Source organism: Condylura cristata, unplaced genomic scaffold, assembly GCF_000260355.1.
Source record: "Condylura cristata isolate star-nosed mole 26May11 unplaced genomic scaffold, ConCri1.0 scaffold00006, whole genome shotgun sequence".
In the NCBI taxonomy this organism is placed as follows: Eukaryota; Metazoa; Chordata; class Mammalia; order Eulipotyphla; family Talpidae; genus Condylura; species Condylura cristata.
In genome coordinates, this window is record NW_004567107.1 from 53547009 (window position 1) to 53561340 (window position 14332).

At 33.5% G+C, this 14332-nt stretch overlaps 1 protein-coding gene across 1 annotated transcript in view; it reads left to right on the top strand.

Moving 5' to 3' along the window:
* Positions 1-14332, top strand: part of DENND4C (DENN/MADD domain containing 4C) — an 80057-nt gene that overhangs the window by 9945 nt on the left and 55780 nt on the right. Inside the window, exons 3-7 of the mRNA XM_004677684.2 lie at positions 6715-6967; positions 8132-8201; positions 9867-10036; positions 11571-11809; positions 13949-14015. Of these exons, the coding sequence (XP_004677741.1) occupies positions 6715-6967; positions 8132-8201; positions 9867-10036; positions 11571-11809; positions 13949-14015 (799 nt within the window). The remainder of the gene's footprint in view (positions 1-6714; positions 6968-8131; positions 8202-9866; positions 10037-11570; positions 11810-13948; positions 14016-14332) is intronic.

Here is a 14332-nt window from a genome sequence, read left to right on the forward strand (position 1 = left end):
GTGCTGTGCTTTAACCTGCTGCGCCACCAGGGAGGGCCCTCATTATATATTCTTTAAAGATTTATTTATGCATCTTTCTAAGAACTAGGGTGTCAGCCAGAGGTGGGGAGGGGATGGTGAGAGGATTAACCAGACAGAGTGCAAAGCAGAACAAGCTGACTGACTGAAATACACTGTTGAGGGTAGCAGTGGGGCCAGAGGTCTGTGCGTGTGGTTTAGCTCCCTGGCCAGGGGTGGAACTGGTGCTGCAGTGCTTACCGATAGGTTCATAGTGCTGTGCTTTAACCCTTTGCACCACCAGGGAGGCCCAGCATTATTAAAAAAAAAAAAGTTGTGCTGTATGATTTTTTATGATAGACAGGAGAATAGTATTTACAGTTTAGGAGTGTAGTTATGATGTATTTATATTTAATATAAAGTCCACAACCAATGAAGAGTACTTTGCTTTTTGCAAACGCTTTTTTCCAAAAATGTCTGTGTTCACTCTTTTGTGTAGCACATGCGTTTAGAAGACTTGTTATACTTTGCCATCTCTATATATCATAGACTAAACAGTTTGCAATAATTACCATTAATTCAGAAAAACATTTTACTGGTATTTGAGAGCATCTTAGGAAGTATATCAGAGCCAGCTAGCTCTTTATGGGGTCAGTGCATTTGGAATTTTGATGAGAACTACATTTAATTTATAGGTCAATTTGGAAAGTGTAGCCATCTTTACAAATTGTCTTCCAACTTAAGAACATTTAAATGTTTTCCCATTTATTTAGGTCAGTGGTGTCTTGTGGTTTTTAATGTACAGTCTCTCTCCTCATTGATTCATTTTAGCCCTGTGCATTTTATTGGATTATTTTGGATTCTGTTATAAATGAATTGTATTCTTAATTTCCTTTTTGGATTGTTCCTTGTTTGGTATATGCAGCTGAATTTTAACTTTATCTGTTAATCCTACTTTACTCAATTTGCTAATTAGCTATAAGTGTTTGTTGATGTTTTCTGCCTTTCCTTTTTTCTCTTTTTGAGATTTTAAAGTCTAGAATACTGTCATCTGCAAATAGAAACTTTTTACTCCTTCCTTTGTGATTTGCTTTTTCCTGCTATTCCTTCCCCTGGATGGTCACCATGGGAAAACCCTGGAATCTACAGATGGAGCAGAGCATCTGGATCCAATTTTTTAAATAGTTGTTTTTAGGGGAGAGGGTGATCCCAACCTCTCTATTCTGCCATGTTGTGAGTGGAGTCTCAAAATTATGAAAAAGATTGAAGGGGTAATGTCAACAACATGAGTGACTGAATTATCCTTTAGAGGGTAAAAGAAGTTAAAAAGGGTTTGAACACAAATTATTGGATACAGTAGAGTGAATCAGGACATGTAGTGACTTTACTGTCAGCTCTTTTTTTCTTAAGATAAGTAATATGCATAGAAGGATGGGTGTAGGATAAAATTTTGGTAGTATCCATGTGATGGAAAGGTAAACCAGCCAGGTACTTATCTTGTGTTCCAGTCCTACAGGCCTCTGTTATTGATTTGAGACTGTCTTTTCACATCCTTCTAAAATCCTCACCATAAATTCATAATTGAAAGTATGTGACTCTCTTCAGATTATGAGTGCAAAATTAAAAACATAATGGTGATTTTTGTCATTATACTTAGATGCTTTTAAATTGCAGTTTGCTTTTTCACATAGTCATGTCTCACTTCACAATGTTTTTGATCAGTAATGGACTGTATAACATCTGTGATGATCCCAACAGGCTCTACCATATAAGCTTGGTGTGTACTGGTTTACTATGTAGGTTTGTGTAACTGCCTTCTCTGCTATTTCTCAACAACATAATTACCTAAGGATTTGCTTCTCAGAACATATCCCAGTGATAAAGCAACACATGACTATACATCTTGTGGTTCTTTGTTGCTTCTATAATAATAATTTACTGATCCAGGTTTGTTTAAGTATATGTTTGTCTTTAAGCTAGTCATCATGGTTAATGTTCCTCTTCACATCAAATCATTGTCAATATCTAGTGACTTAAATGTTTTACCCTGTGCACGCAACTTTCCCCCCAATTTAGTACAATTTAGAAAGTCTGTTAGTCACTGTAAAGACAGGCACCCATCTCATTTAACTTAATATGAAATATTATGAAACTTAACTTTGTATTAACAATAGGGTTTTTTTTTTCTGGAAAGGATATTAAATTGAAATATGTAAAATCTGATACACCCATAGAATTTAATACCAGTATTCTATAAGTAATGTTTAAACAAGAGTGTTATTTTTTTTATGTTTGTTAAGATAAAGACTTATAGATGGACATACAGGTTCTTTATTTTCTTCCATTCAGTTTCTCATTTATTCTTTCACTGTCTGTTTTTATAAAATAAACACATATCTATGTGTTTGTATTTCTTCTTCTTAAACAAAATGTAGATAGTGTATACACTCTTTTATCCTGTCTAAACATGGAGATCTTTCTCATCCTTTTTTTTAATACCTGTGTAGTAGTTATTTGTATGGATGCACTATACTTTATTCAATCAAATTTCTATTGATAGACATTTGGGTTCTTTTCAGTCTTGTTCTATTATAAGAATCCTTTGGTAAATTACTTTGTTCTGTGTATATTGTTTCTGTATGAAGTATATTTTTAGGTAGCTCCTAGAAGGGACTTGCTGGATTAAAGGATAAATACATGCTTAATATTGTTAAATGTTCATTTTTGTTTTGTTAAATATTTTCTTCCACTGTGGTGACGGCATTTTATGTAACTACCTTCAATATATATGAATTCTTTTTTTCCCTTCAGTCTCATAAACTAGGAAGATGAACTTTTTAAAAATTAATTAATTAATTAATAACAGTTTATTTTTGCATCATTTTGTACATTTTTTTTTCCATCTCAATTGTAATCCCCACGGGTTTCCCATCACCAAGTCACCCGTGTGCCATCACCATAATCCCATGTACTTCCCTCCCCACCCCCCATTTTGATCCCATTCCCCACTCCACCCCCGCAAAATGTCTCTGGTATATGGTTGTTCATTATTTTTGTTATTTTCCACCTGATCCATTATACTCCTGCTATGAGTGAAAGCATCAGGTATTTTTCTTTCTCTTTCTGGCTTATCTCACTAAGCATGATCTTTTCCAGTTCCATCCAAGTTGCTGCAAAAGACATGTGTTTCTCTTTTTTGGTTGCTGAGTAATATTCCGTTGTATATATGTACCTCATCTTTTTTATCCAGTCATCTACTTTTGGGCATTTGGGCTGCTTCCATGTTTTTCCAATTGTAAATAAAGCAGCAATAAACATGGAAGTGCAGGTATCTTTTTCAATCAGTGTTTTTGTGCCTTTTGGGTAGATACCTAGGAGTGGGATTGCTGGGTCATATGGAAGTTCCATGTTTAGCAGTTTGAGGAGCCTCCAAACAGTTTTCCATAGTGGTTGTACTAGTTTGCATTCCTATCAGCAGTGCAGGAGAGTTCCTTTTTCTCCACATCCTCTCCAACATTTGTTGTTGCTAGTTGTTTGAAGATGTGCCATTCTCACTGGGGTGAGGTGGTATCTCATTGTGGTTTTAATTTGCATCTCCCTTATTACAAGAGATGTTGAACATTTTTTCATATGCTTGTTGGCCATCTGCATTTCCTCTTTGGAGAAGTGTCTTTTTAGCTCTTCTGCCCATTTTTTGATGGGGTTGTTTATTTTTATTGAGTTCATCAGTTCTCCGTATATTTTTGTGATCAGTCCTTTATCACTACTTTTGTGTGAGAAAATGTTTTCCCAATTAGTGGGCTGTCTGTTTTTGTAATGTCTCTTTTGCTGTACAGAAGCTCTTTAACTTGATGTAGTCCCAGGAAGATGAACTTTTTATGAAATAAGTCCTACCCAAAGTTTTCTCCAGGTTTTTCTGTCTTTTGACTTAGCTTATGGTGTTTTTTGTCATGTAAGGTTTACCATATGTGGTTTACTAGTCTCTCCTCTATTGTCTCTGAATTTTGGTTCTTAGTTGAACTTATCTCATCCTTGGTTTTATTTTAGAATACTAGTATTATTTCATTGTTTACTTCTCCTGAAATATAAATAGAAATATTTTTTCCAAATGGAAATTAAGTTATGTAAGCACTGCTTATTAAATTTAAAAGTTCATTTTTTTCTCGGTACACTGAGCTATTACCTTTATCATATAGTAGAATTCTTTTGTATTTATTATTTCTGTTTACTCATCAATCTTGTCCTGACTTAAATATAGGGATGTTATAGTACATTTGAATACAAATTCCCCCTGTGGTTGGAAAAAGTAGAACAGTCCTATTTGGTATGACTTGACTATTACTATTTTGGGTCAGGGACACTATTAACATTAATTTATATAGAAAAAATTTTGAGTTTCCCACACTTAAGAAAGAAACTATTGGGTCCTGCCTGGTGGTGCAGCAGGTTCAAGCACAGCACTATGAAGCTTTTTGTAACTGCTACTCTTCAATACCCCCTTCCCACTTTCTAGCTCTGTATAACCACTAATTTACTTCCTATCTATAGATAAACTTATAGATAAGTTCTGGACTTTCATGTCTTTTTTATCTGGTTTCTTTCACTCAACATATTTGCAAGATTCATCCAAGTTGTAACATATGTCAAAATTTCATTCATTTTTATTGCTGAAAATATTCTGTAATTGGCTATTCCATAGTCTGTGTATCCTTTCATTAGTTGATTGAATTGTTTCCATTTATTTGATATTATGAGCTTTTCATTTGTGTATCATTGTTGGTATAGATCTATGCTTTTATTTCTGTTGGGGATATATCTAGGAGTAGAATTGCTGGGTCACAGGCAAACTGTAACAGTGTAAAGAACTGTCACACTAAACCAATTTTATTTTCCATCAGCAATGTATAAGGATTCTAGTACACCTGTTATTATCTGTCTATTTGATTAAACCATCCCAGTGAATGTGAAAGTGGTATCTCATTGTGGTTTTAATTTGAAATTCCCTGTTAATATGTTAGGCATCTTTTCTTGTGCTTTTGGTCATTTGCATATCTCCTTTGGACAGTTGTCAATTTAGATTCTTTACTCACTTTAAGTGCTTTATTTTAAAACAATTTTAGTTGCTATAAGGATGATACAGAGAATTCCCATATGTCCTTTCTCAGTCCTGTGTAAACTTTTAAATTGTGCTATTTATCTTTTTATATTGTGTTATAAGAGCTTTTTACTTGTTCTGAAAAGAATTCTCTAAAGATATACATGTTTGCAAATATTTTCTCACACTGTGGATTATCTTTTCACTTTCTTGATGGTATAAATTCTAGCACAGAAGTACTACATTTTGAAGTCCAGTCTGTCTCTTCTTTTGTCTCTTACACTTTTGGTGTCAGATCTAAGAAGGTGTTGTTTAGCTCAAAGTCACAAAGATTTATTTCTATGCTTTTCCCAAAAGTTTTATAGTATTAGTTCTTACATTTAAGTGTTTGATCCATTTGAAATTTTTGGTGTGTAGTGTAAGAAGGGGTCCAACCTTGTTCTGCATTTAGGTATCCTGTTACCCCATCACCATTTGTTGAAAGGCTATAAGTCTATCCTTTTTTTTAAGGTGAGAGGAGTTACTCTTTTTTTTTTTTTTTAATGTAGACAGCTGGAGTACAGGCCAGAGGTGTGGGGGAGGGAGGAAAGTTGGTGAGAAGATTCACCAGAGACAGAGTGAGAAGCAAAACAGGCAGATTACTGAAACACAGTGCTGAGGGGAGTGGCAGGGGAGACAGGAGAGGTCTGCTGAGCCATGAGGGTCAGATCCCTGGCTTGGGTTTGAACTTTGACCATTGCAGTGGGCTTTAGCAGTGGTGGCACTGAGACTTAGAGCACCCCCCCACCCCCAGCCACCACAGAGGCCCAGAAAAGACTACTGCCACTGAATTGTGTTGATACATGTGTGAAAATCAATGATCTGTAAATGTGTTTAATTCTGCATTCTGTATTCTATTTCAGAGATTTATACATTTTTTCATATGCCAGCATCATGCTGTGCTGATGGCTGTAGATATATTAGTCTCAAAATTGGAAAAGTATGTGTTTCCCAACTTTGTTCTTGTTTGCCCATATTGCTTTTATTATAGTAGATACCTTGCATTTCCATATGAACTTTAAGATCATGTTGCCTGTTCCTGCAAAAAGAAGCAGCAGGATTTAGAAAAGAATTTTATTGATTCTATAGCTCTCATTGGGCAATATTGACATCAATATTAAGTCTTCTTAACCAATACCATGACCAATACCATATCTTTTTACTAGCTCAGGTCAAATTTCTTTAAACATTTAAACATTCTTTAAATGTTTGGTCATTTTAGTCAAAGGATTTTTAAAGGTAAAATTTTGATATGTATATGAAGGAAAAATTTGTGAAAGCATCTGAATGTTTAGGGAGTGATCTAAAAATGTTTGTGTTTTGCCTCTTATTTCATATATTTATTCCAATAAGCAATAAAAAATGTCTGATCCTATTTATATCTCTTAAAGCTATATTCTAGCCATCAAAATGTAGTAGTTAAGAGAGTTATACTTTCCAAAGTAATAATTTTAATTGGGCTTTCAATTAAAATTTGGGGAAAAATTGGGGAGACCAAAAGTTTTTGTTTTGTTTCAAGAAAATAAGTGTTAAACTGAAATGTATTTACTTATCTATGTATTTGTCCCCTCCTTGCAATGCAGAGTTTTATATGAAGGAAAAGAGAGGCTTATTCCAGGATGTGAAGTGATCCAAGCCACACCCTATGGTCGCTGTGCCAATGTCAACAATAGTTCAACGGGTTCACAAAGAATCTTCATCACTTACCGAAGGGCTCCTCTAATTCGACCTCAGAATTCCTTGGCTGTAACTGATATCTGTGTTATTGTAACCAGTAAAGGAGAAACCCCTCCTCATACTTTCTGCAAAGTTGACAAAAACTTAAATTGTGGAATGGTAAGTTTAAAGTTGTTTCATATTAAACCCCCCCCCACACACACAAAGAGGCTAATTCTTGGACTCCTGTTTATTATCTACTCTGTTTATACATGTGTGGTTCTTTTTTTATTATTGTAGCTCTCTAATTTTTTAAAAAAAGATTTATTCATGCATACAAGAGATGTGGGGAGTGAAAGGATTCACCAGAGGCAGAGTGGGGAGCAAAACAGGCAGATTGACTGAAATACACTGCTGAGAGGAGCAGTGGGCAAGTCAGGAGAGGTCTGCCAGGCCATGTGGGTGGTCACCTGCCAGGGAATTGAACTCATGCTTTAGTTTAGCTATGTTGCAGATAGCTTCAGAGTGCTGCTCTTTAACCTGTTGTGCCACCAGGGAGGGCCCTATCTCTCTAATTTTTATGGCTTATAATAATTACAAAAATCTTTAATAATTTGGAATAATTTCAACTAGAAAATTGATACTTAAAGTCAGAGTTTTTTGGGGGAGGGTATATGTGCTAATATTGCCTATATTACACTACTGTAGAGGTTTTGAATTTCAGTGATGTCTTTAAGGATGTCTCCTGCAGGGAGACTGGGTGTGTGAACTTCCCTTACATTTATTTATTTAAAATATTGTGGCTTTACATATTTATTTTTAAAGGGGCTCTAATGAAAAAGGAAATTGAAGATAAATATTTGATTTATAGTTTCCTGAGACTTAAGTTTGCTACTAGATCAGATTTATTTTGAGAAATACCTTTAGATCAAACTAAGCTTAGATGTGGTATAGGCAAAGATGACTAATAAATAAGGCCCTGGCTATTGGTCAAGGTAGGCTTGCCTGTGGAGACGATGACATTAGAGCACTATAGTGATTGTAGTTTCCCTTAGCTTGAGCTCCAGTGCCCACTCTACTTTGTGCCTTCTTTTTCAAAGAGAGGAGGTTGATTATAGAATTTGAAACTTTTTGGAACTAACTTTATATAAGTTTAATTTTTATGAAAGTATTTTTTTACACATTTTCTCTTATTGATCTCAACTTCATGTTTGGCTATATTTTATACTACACAATAAAAAAATTTTTAATAGACTCCCATGAATAAATTTTTTTTTAGAGTACATTTTAAAAAATAAGTTTTTTTTCACTACTTTTTAAAAAAACCTAATTTGTGTTTTACAGTGGGGTTCCAGTGTGTTTCTGTGTTACAAGAAATCTGTGCCTGCTTCTAATGCAATAGCATATAAAGCTGGTAAGTTAATAAAATCTGGCTCCATTGCTTTAGTTATTGGTATATATTAACATTTGCTTAGGAGAGATAATGTATGCTTCCATACATAATTTGTGGAATTGGTCTATTAATAGATTGAATTGTCTATGATTTTGAATTTTAAGGGCAGCGTTAAGTTTTCTTAAATACATTACATACAAGGTGTATTAATATCATTGCCTCCCCCAACATGCAAACATGTTGTTCATTAAATGTAAGCATCCATCCCAAGCAAGCATATGTAGAATAAACATTCAAGCCTATATTCTACACTAATATAACAATTCAGTGGAAAACTGCTTACTCTCTGACCTTTTATATTTTGGCAATCAGAAAGGTGTCAAACTGCATCTTTACTTCTTATATTTCCTTTTCTTATTTCTGTGTGTCTGATTTGAAACCACATGTTACTTGCCATGGACTTGCTTCCTTTCTCCCTTGTTGCAAAGAATCAGCTATGTGGAGGAGAGGAGGGCCTGAGAAACTTTTCTGCCATGAAGTATTTGAGAAATCTATCGCCACATTCTTACTGCACAGTAAAGTGTCAAGGGCTGTAAAGATTTAACCTCTTCATCCCACTGGTATGGTGGGATAAAAAGTGAAATACAGGTATGCTCCAGTTGTAAATAGAAGGAATACTGGAATACTTCTTTGTGAAAAGAAATAGTGTCAATTACTTTTTTGATCATGCACAGTTTTTGGGATAAAGTTTTACTTCAGAAAAGTCAGGCAAGTTCATATCTGAAAAATCTTATTCTCATTAATACATGCATACTAATAAATCCTTTAATTTATAATATAAAAATAAAGGTTGCAACTAACGAATTTCAGCGTCATTAAAATGCGATACTCTTAATATTGCCTTGTACAGTATTTTAATGCATTGATTATATGTGGTGTAAATTTTTTTGTGGGAGAAAGTAGAAAGTATTAACTTATAAAAAAAACTTACATGAGCAAGCTCTGTGAAAGTATTCAGGTATTTACTATGAGGCATGTGTTTAAAAGTATAAGAATTTTGGAGACTGAGTTTAGATTCAAAATTTTCTCCTACTTATTTTCAGGTATTTAACTTAGAGGTGGTCTATATATGAGAAACATCAGAGATTAATGAACAGATGCCATGTAGCTGGTTACTTTATTCTACAGGGGTTTGGTGTGCTCTTCAGAGTGCCCTTGCTCCTATTTTCTTGGTCTCACATACTCTTGACTGGTCACGAAGGTTTCTGTCTTGTTCACTATTTATACTGCATGCCTTTTACACTGCTTCTTTCAAGATGAGCTTAGGGGCTGTGACAATTTCTCTTGCCTTGAATTTTTTGTAGAACACTAACTTTTCCTTTATGTTTCAACATAAAGATATTGGTTGTATATATAATATATATTAAAATTGGTGATCATGTCGAATAATTTTAATTTGCATATTTAGTAATTTTTTTAATACTAGAATGAACTGTAAACCCATGGGTGAAAAATAAAGGGTAAACTTACTTTAATTACTGATATGACAAGAGAAAAATTGATTTTGAAGCTTTATACATAAATATTTTCCATGAAATTTACTACTAAAATATAACTATTAGTATGTATCACATGTAACTCATGAACAAATAACTATTTTCAGAAAATTGTCTCCTTTTCCCAAAGGTTTAATTTTTAGATATCCAGAAGATGATTATGAATCATTTCCACTCTCAGAATCTGTACCTCTTTTCTGCCTTCCTATGGGAGCGACTATTGAATGTTGGGATTCCCAAACCAAATATCCGCTTCCAGTTTTTTCAACTTTTGTCTTGACAGGTTCTTCTGCTGAAAAGGTATATATTTGTCTCTTTATTAAGCCTATCATACTTGTTTTCCTCCATAAAATAGTATCATCTAAATGTATTTGACACAGAACAGTTTGGTTTAAATTTATACTACAATTTCCAAGGTACATTGGAAATTGACATTGACCTCAGGCTGTTGATACTCCTGGAGCAGCTATAGATGCAAATCTTGCTCTGGAGAGGTAGCTTCCAAAACCAGGCTTTAAAACGAGGTTACAGTAGCAGTTAGAAGATAGAAGTCTGGTAGGGAGAATCAACAAGCCACAATGATTAACCAGGCTGGGATGTCAAGATGTTAAAGTGATAGAATGACAATATGGAAGAGATTTTTAAATTGAAAATATAATTAAAAATATAATTGAAAAAGATTCAGTTGTCTAGAAATGAAAAATGTTCTTAAAATTAAAAATTCATTAATGGTTTAAATAGCAGAAAAGGTATATGTGGAGAAAGGAAAGTAGTACATAGATTTCCTTAAACGTGGCACAGAAAAATACAAATCCTAAAAGGAATTTATGAAGAGGGCAGAATCATAAGGTCCAACAGATATTTAATGAATTCTAGAGGGTGAAACTAGAAAAAGGGACAGTATTTTCGGAGCTAGTGAATGGTTCAGAATTTTTCAGGGTTGATGAAAAAAAAACACTGAGTGTTAAGATTAAAAATGTCTGCTGAACCATATACAGAAAAAAACCCAAATCTAAAAATCCAGAGCTACATCTGATATGGAAATGGAAATTGATGTGAAAATCTGATATGGCAAATTCTCCCAGGTTATAGGTTGGAAGAAATAAAGCAAAATAAATATTCAACAAATGGCTTTTAAGCAGAACATATAAATTGCTTTTTAATTATCAGCAAGAAAAAGAAAAAAGCCTGTACTTGTTTCTTCTGTGCTTGTTTCTTGAGCATATCCCAAAAGAAATGATTGTGTATATCTTCCCGAAGACATGTGTAGGCTTTATTTGTAATAGTCCAGAATGATAAACATGTATAAAAACAATAATAATGACTAAGAATGACAGTTTTAAAGGGATAACAAAAATAAACAGAAAATAAAAGGCAGATAAAACTTCAGATACAGTAGAAATTTAAAAATTGAACAGTTTTTTTAGGAAAATTGATAATGAGAAGTATAAGTAAACAAAACTGACACTTAAGCATCAAACAGAATACATCTGTGAGTTTGTTCTACAGGCTACAAGTTTACCATCACTATTAAAGATAGTGAGAGTATTATTTCCTCATTTTGGGTATTATCATTGGAGTCCATGCTTCCCATTCTGGATATATACTTAAGAGTGGACTAACTAGACCATATGGTAATTCTTTGTTTAACTTTGGAGAACTTGTCAAGCTGTTTTCCCCCAGTAACTACATGTGTAATGTGATGTAGGAATGTTTGAGGTTTTAATTTTCATGTAACTTTCATATGTATTCTAAGCAAATATTTCTTGTTGAATAAGGGGAAAATAAATTTATTTTTAAAAGCAAATCTTACAATGAAATTCTATTACTCTAGGTATATGGAGCTGCCATTCAATTTTATGAACCTTATTCACGGGAACTTCTAACAGAGAAACAGCTTATGCAGTTGGGCCTGTTGACACCTGTGGAGAGAAAAGTGATCTCCAAATCCATCAATTCAAACAAATGCATTTGTTTACTATCACACTGGCCTTTTTTTGAAGCTTTTAGAAAGTTTCTCATGTTTATCTACAAACTCTCTGTGTCTGGACCGCATCCTCTTCCTATTGAAAAGTATGTATAAGGACTAGAAAGATGTTTAATGGATATAAGACTTATATTTTTATACTCGACTTTAAGCAGCACAGTTGGAAAAGGAAGGAGAGTCAGAGGTTCTGTACTTTTTAATTGTCCCATTCTTCACCTGACTCCTTGACTCTGAATTTAAAGTTGAGGAGTGGTGATGAAGATGACTAAATAATAAACTTTTGAGAATTCAGATGAGGAAGGAATGTATACACACTGTTTTTGTGTGTTCCTTCTGTTCATTTTCTAATTAACATGAGATAAATAACTGTTACTACACATACATGCCAACTATAAGATGGTCACTCCAACTCCTAACTATAAACTATCTTCAGACTGATGTATGTATTAGTAAAAGTGAATTAATTGATAAAGTAAGGTTTTGGTTTTAGCAATGACAGAATTCTATGTATTTTTCCTTTGATTTGTCATGTGAATTTTTTAAATAAGGAAAATATATGTGGAACCTCTCTATCTTTTAAAAATATATCTTTCTGACTTCTTATGTCCCATTGACTTCTATTATTATAGTAAATTATGTACTCTAACAAAGGAAGAGGTTTGAAGGGTTTTGTGGGAAGATTACAATGTGTACACATGATTTTTCTTACCATTTAGAAAATTTAATATTATAGCAAAAAGATTATCAATGAAAGCTATTAGTGGATAAGTTGGGATAATTATGTGTTCAAAATTGTGTTCAAAATTCAGCTTCAAAAAATAATAAAGTTCTGTGTATGCCGCAATTTGATATAGAAATATGACATCAACTTTCACATTTTCTGCAATGCCAGTCTAATGGTTCATATTCTAATTTAACTTTTAGCTATCAGATTAACTTAAAATTGAAATAAATTGTAACATTAATGATAAGTTAATAACCTTTCAGAAAATTAGAGTTCTGTGGATAGTTTGTGAAAATAAAATCAGCATATGTGTTTGATTTTTTTTCTCTCTGAAATGTTATCTTGGATTTAGTGATTCCTAAGAGCTCAAAACTTTGGAGACTCCAACATTATTTTTGGTTGAGAAATAGGCTAAATTATTCTCCCAAAGTTATAGTGAAAGAATTAGATTAATGTTTAATATTAAATTTATTGTTAGGATCAGACTATTAGTGCTAGTTCATTATACTACAGGTAAGTGTCCTCGCATTGATAAACCAGGGCAGTAAAACTTAGCTTCCTATATGAAAACCATATTCATGTTACTCTTACTTTCTTGGAGCTTTTAGGGCTTATTACTATGAATTTTCTTTCTTTTTTTTATATAGTAGTTTATTTTTACATCATTTTGTGCATTTTCCCATCTCAGTTGTAATCCCTGTGAGCTTCCCATCACAAATCACCCTGTGCCATCACCATAGTCCAGTGCATTTTCCTCCCTCCACTGTTTTTGATGCCGTTCCCCACTCCACCCCCATAAAATGTCTCTGGTATATAGCTGTTCATCATTTTTATTATTTTCTTGCCTGGTCCATTATACTCCTGCTATGAGTGAAACTGGTATTTTTCCTTTTCTTTCTGGCTTATTACACTGAGCATGATCTTTTCCAGCTCCATCCATGTTGCTGCAAAAGGCATGTGTCTATTTTTTTTTGGTTGCTGAGTAATATTCCATTGTGTATATGTACCGCATCTTTTTAATTATTATGGATTTTTTAAAGATTTATTTATTTTGCATAAGAGTACTGGGGTGCAGCCATAGGTGTGGGGCATGAGAAGATTCACAGAGACAGAGTGGGGAGCAGAACAGGGAATCCACTTGAATGCATTGCTGAAGGGAGCAATGGATGAGAAATTAAAGATCTGTTGCTCCTTTTAGGTCTCCCTGGCTGGGGATTGAACTCGTTGCAGTGGCTGTTGATAGCTTGACAGCTATGAGACTTAATTCCTGTACCACCAAGGAGGCCCCTACTGTGGATTTTTAATACAGAGATACATTTTACATTTAGAAGTTTAGTGAGATGAGTACATTTATTTACACTAAGTAAACTTACTTAGCATAGCTTTAGGTAAGTGGTTTTTTTTCCAATCTAGGATGATATATTATGATTTTTAGAGTTGTTAAAATGTATGAAATATTTTAGAAAAGTAATTATGATCTTTATTTCAACTTTTTTTCTAGATACATTTCACATTTTATGCAAAACATCCCTTTTCCTTCTCCTCAAAGACCAAGAATCCTTGTTCAGGTAATCAAAAAACGTATTTGAGGTGACTTCTATATATATTCATTCCAGTCATTGCAGAGTGGATTCACTGGTCCTTTGTGTTTAAGGTGAAGTAGTATGCATTCATAAAGTTCTTGAATTTCCTGTACTATATACCTTCAGTTAACAACATTCTTTTATATTGGATTTTTGGAATTTGGGTATACAGGATTAGAAAACTTTATAGTCTTTGGTTGATTATATTATTCTTATTGATTATGCATGGCTTTTACATAGTTTATTTTTATTTATATTTATTTGTTTATTAAATATTTATTTATGCATACAGAACTGGGATA